Source organism: Syngnathus floridae, chromosome 10, assembly GCF_059516105.1.
Source record: "Syngnathus floridae isolate MCC-2025c chromosome 10, RoL_Sflo_1.0, whole genome shotgun sequence".
NCBI classification, from domain to species: Eukaryota; Metazoa; Chordata; class Actinopteri; order Syngnathiformes; family Syngnathidae; genus Syngnathus; species Syngnathus floridae.
This window is the reverse complement of record NC_142422.1, coordinates 8680001-8684407: the sequence shown is the minus strand read 5'-3', so window position 1 is coordinate 8684407 and position 4407 is coordinate 8680001. Positions and strand designations below refer to the sequence as shown.

Sequence of the window (4407 nt, the reverse complement as noted above, 5' to 3'; positions counted from 1 at the left end):
TCTGGTCTGAGCAGTGAGGACAAAAAAAACTCCCTCTCTCACTGGTGCAGACTCGTACCTGTCAATCACATACTGCTTCAAACAAGTCACTGAGGCTCAGAAACAGCAACGAGCAATCGTGCTGCAGTCATAGGATTTAGCAGTGGCGTTAAATTAATCTTCAGATGGTAATTTTGCTCTCTCTCATGCAAAAAGTGTGTGCTTCTGCCATTGTTATTATTATTATTATTATTATTATTATTATTATTATTATTATTATTATTAAACATCTGGGCCTGGAAGAGCATGAATACAATCAGTACATGGCAGTGTACAATTTATGGGTTAGTCGACAATACAATGTTTAATCTCATCAGATCTTTCAAAGATTGTCTCTGATTGTAAGCTAAATAAACTGTTATTCTGTAAATTCTGCACAAACTTAACCCAATAGAAAGTGATAATCAATTTGAAAAAAACAATTCTATCAGCCATTACCTTTGAATGAAAATTGAACTGATTGGTAGTCTTTCTGATATATTTACAAATTTCAATTCATACACTGTGCATGGTGAATATGAAACAACTCATGATTTTGACAGCAATGATTTACTGTTCATAACTGCCACTGCCATTTGGCTCATTATGCATCGTATGCAAGGAAAGAATTAAAGAGAGCTTTTACTGGAAACTGGAGCCACCAGAGGATAGAGGGGGAGCACGGGATGAGAAGGCTTGCAAAGCAGATGCTCTTATGGAGGTGAACCACCACTGACCGTCTGTCACATGAATTATTCCGTAGTTTCAGACTCCATTCCAAAGTTGTGGAATTGGGTTATGAGATAATTTCACAGGCCACTTGCTTGTCTTCCTTTGCAGTCCAACAGGCTAATTGAAGAGAGTGATTTCAAGTTTGGGCAACAATTCACAACATGGGAGTCAATCTCTGAAAAGTTATGGGGTTTTTTCCCCCATGTATATTTTTACACACATTTTAGGCAGACTTTATATTGTGTGAGAGAAATGTGGATCACTCGTAGCGGCACTTATATATATATATATATATATATATATATATATATATATATATATATATATATATATATATATATATCAATAAAAGGTGTGGGTTCCAAATTGCATTAAAATCTGAATGTCTGTCATTATGGGTCAAATTCAGAGAGTATAGTGCACTTGGGAACCAACGGCCAGAATGTGGAAAAAATATTTATATTTCTAATTTTGTGGTGACTATGATACAGCATTAGGTTTAACTTTAATGTAATTTTATTTCGGGCAAGCTAGGAAGGTTCTACAAATTACCTGTCTGGATTAACAAAGACAAGTAAAAACCAGCATTGCAATACCAACTTCAGATAGTTCATAGAAATTAATATTTTTTCATATGTTTTGATTCAAAGTCTAAAAGCATTATAATTATCGCAGAGCTCTATTATTATTATTATTATTATTATTATTATTATTATTATTATTATTATTATTATTATTATTATTATTATTATTATTATTATTATGATTGTTGTTGTTGTTGTTGTTGTTGTTGCTTTTGTTACTAATGCATTTGATTGCAATATGCTAGTGTAACCTTTTTAAAACTAGATCCTGAACTAAACATCTAATTTTGCCAATAGTATCTATTGACAAACTGTCAATTAGATGTCAACTAAAGTTCAGAGAGCCTTGGCTACGGTGGCCGATGAGGAACAAACCTTATCATCAAACAAAAGCGCAAAACGCCGTCACCTCCACAGTCAGAGCACGCGGAGAAGCTCAGCAGCCTCATTACCGAAAGGAAAGCGAGGAGAGGGTGAGAGGGAGACAGCGACAGAGAGGGAGAGAGAGCGTGCGAGCATGTGAGAGGAAGAGAGAAAGGGAAAAGAGAGAGGGGCAAAGCCAAAGCCAGAGCCAGGAGAACAGAAAGATAAAGCGACGACAGACGGAACGATAGACGTAAAAAAAAGTATATAGCCGCTTTCTCTTCTTTTCCCCCTTGTCAGTTACCACCAGAAAAAAACAAAAAACAAAAACTGCTTGGATGAACCAAAACCTATCGCTCTGTCAACACTACACCTGGATTCACTGACCGGCCACGCAGCAGGCATGTCCCGAAGGAAGCAAAGCAACCCCAGGCAGATCAAACGTAAGTTATTTTCTTTTCTCCTTTGCATGTTTTATTTTAGATCTGTAGAAACTATTTCCACAAAGACCCCGAATCAGCTCAGTGATCAAGCATTCGCGTAACGCACGTCACGTTAAACGCGCTCCCCTCGCACTTAAGTGTGTCGGTTCTGCAGAAGGGAGTTCTGGTGCAAATCTCGTGGTGTCGTCTCGTGGCTCAAAAGTTTTACTAAAGGTGCAAACTGACTGAGTTCAGTCACTTGACTTGGGTTCTTTGGTCCGACTTTAATTTGTTTCCATCCACAAACGTGTCTTGTTACTCCATCAACTGTATCAGTTTAGTGTGCGTGCATCCTAATTAACTAATGTCAAAATTAATATCCATGTGTCCACAAACATTCCAAACGAGTGGCTTCAAAACACTGCACAATTGTAATTGATTTGTCTCCTTCGAAGCTTTAATTGACGCTCATTGTCTCTGACCCATAAATACGCACAAACTTACGCACGCACTTACGCACGAACACCCACACACACTTAGTGATTGATCCTCTCGTACAGGTGTGTGTACCTGACTTGATACACACACGATTTACTTTTAATAAATGCTATTTGACGATAATGTTATCAAATACACATTTCTACTAATTTATGTAATATGCATTGTTTATTCAATAGATTATTTTTTATTTACTAAAACAGTGTTTGGGTAATTTAGTGTCAATGCTCATACCCTTTGCACAGTCGACATATTTTAATTGCAAGTCACTGAGTGTATTGGGTAGATTACCTTATTACTCTTTTTTATAATTCACTATTTTTATGGTGTTTATGAAGGCACAAATCCCTGGCCTACACTTTAAAATTATAGGAAAATAGTTTAATCTGTAGATTGTTATTCTTTTAATTAGGTTATAATTTTTTATATATTTGATGATTACTAAATTGGAGTATTTCAACTGTTACACTTACACAGTGGCACATCACCATCGGAATTCTTTAATCGTAAATACAGCTGACGTGTGTGTTCAGTAAGGATGTTTAGTGTTGGTGTTTCTTTCAGCACTTCAGTGCTGCAAGCGATTGACACACTTTGGACAGTAATTGGAGCTCACAATATTAAAAGTCCACTGTAAATCATTTTACTTGAAGTCATAATACATTTGCTTCTTCACCATTACAACCACTTTGAGCGAAGGGCTAAAAATAAAAAGAGAGACTAAAGAGAAAAAGACTCAAGTAGCGTGTGTTTGCATATTTTTGCATACACGTTGCATGCTCAAGTTCATCTATCCAAGAGGAGACAGAAAGGTATTAAATAGCTTTTTTTACTTTTGTTCCATAAAAATAAGCCTCAGAGCCAGAGGACTTTGTGCTATTTTTAATTCTAGAATATTTGTTCATGCATCTAATTACATTTATTGTTGTTGTTGTTTTTTAATTTGGCCCCGATTTTGAACTTTGCGTTCCAACATAAATGATCATTTGTTATCACTTTGATTACAAATTTAATATTGGAAATATTTGTTGGATTTTATATCATTTACATTTAAACTTTTTACTCACTATAACTTTTTTCCTTATACCTAAAAATAATTCATTGAACATACGGGGCCTTCCGACACTAGAATCTAAATATCAATTCTTTAATATCAAAACAGAAAAAAGTTTTGAGGAAAAGGTTGAGTAAAAATAATGCAAATGTATATTTATTGATGTTTTTGTTTCACTGTTAGTTGAACATAGCAAAGCCTCAAAACATTTGATAAACAACAAAACACGAGTGATGGACCTGTTCACGTTTGAGCCAATCCAATTGTAGCATCCAAATGTTGTTGTCAAGCGAAGGAAGTCGAACATTTGTGTTGCAGCATTGTGACCCGGCCGTGTGTGAATTAATATGTCATGTGTAAGATCATGTTAATGTGCAGCCGATGTGCGGCTGTATAATCAAGCTCTAGTTGCCACCAGAAAGGTCACGAGGAGCCTAGATCCTCTCTCCCACCCCGGGAACTCTGGGGAAAAGCCACTGCATCGAAAGTCAGCAGAGACAGTCATTCTAAAGGACAAAAAGGTTGTTGGGCGCAGTGCCCCCACCAGCAGCGCTGCCACCCCCACCCTCCCCTGCATACATTGGACTGTTATCTAAAATTGTGATTTATGCAGTATTTTAATATTTTGCTTATTCTTTCCCCTTGGGTGCTCTCTGAGCGGTGATAAAAAGGCAATGCTGAAAGAGCACCATTAATTTGCTCCGATGACTGGGGAGATAAGGGCAGATAATGGGAA

General features: G+C 36.7%; 1 protein-coding gene across 2 annotated transcripts in view; it reads left to right on the top strand.

Annotated features, from left to right (window-relative positions):
- Positions 1-1711: 1711 nt before the first annotated feature.
- The window catches only part of zfpm2a (zinc finger protein, FOG family member 2a), a 100184-nt gene continuing 97488 nt past the window's right edge, over positions 1712-4407 (top strand). For both annotated transcript variants that reach the window (XM_088388278.1, XM_088388276.1), the window contains exon 1: positions 1712-2140. In XM_088388278.1, coding sequence (XP_088244404.1) covers positions 2101-2140 — 40 coding nt within the window. In that variant the 5' untranslated portion in view covers positions 1712-2100. The remainder of the gene's footprint in view (positions 2141-4407) is intronic.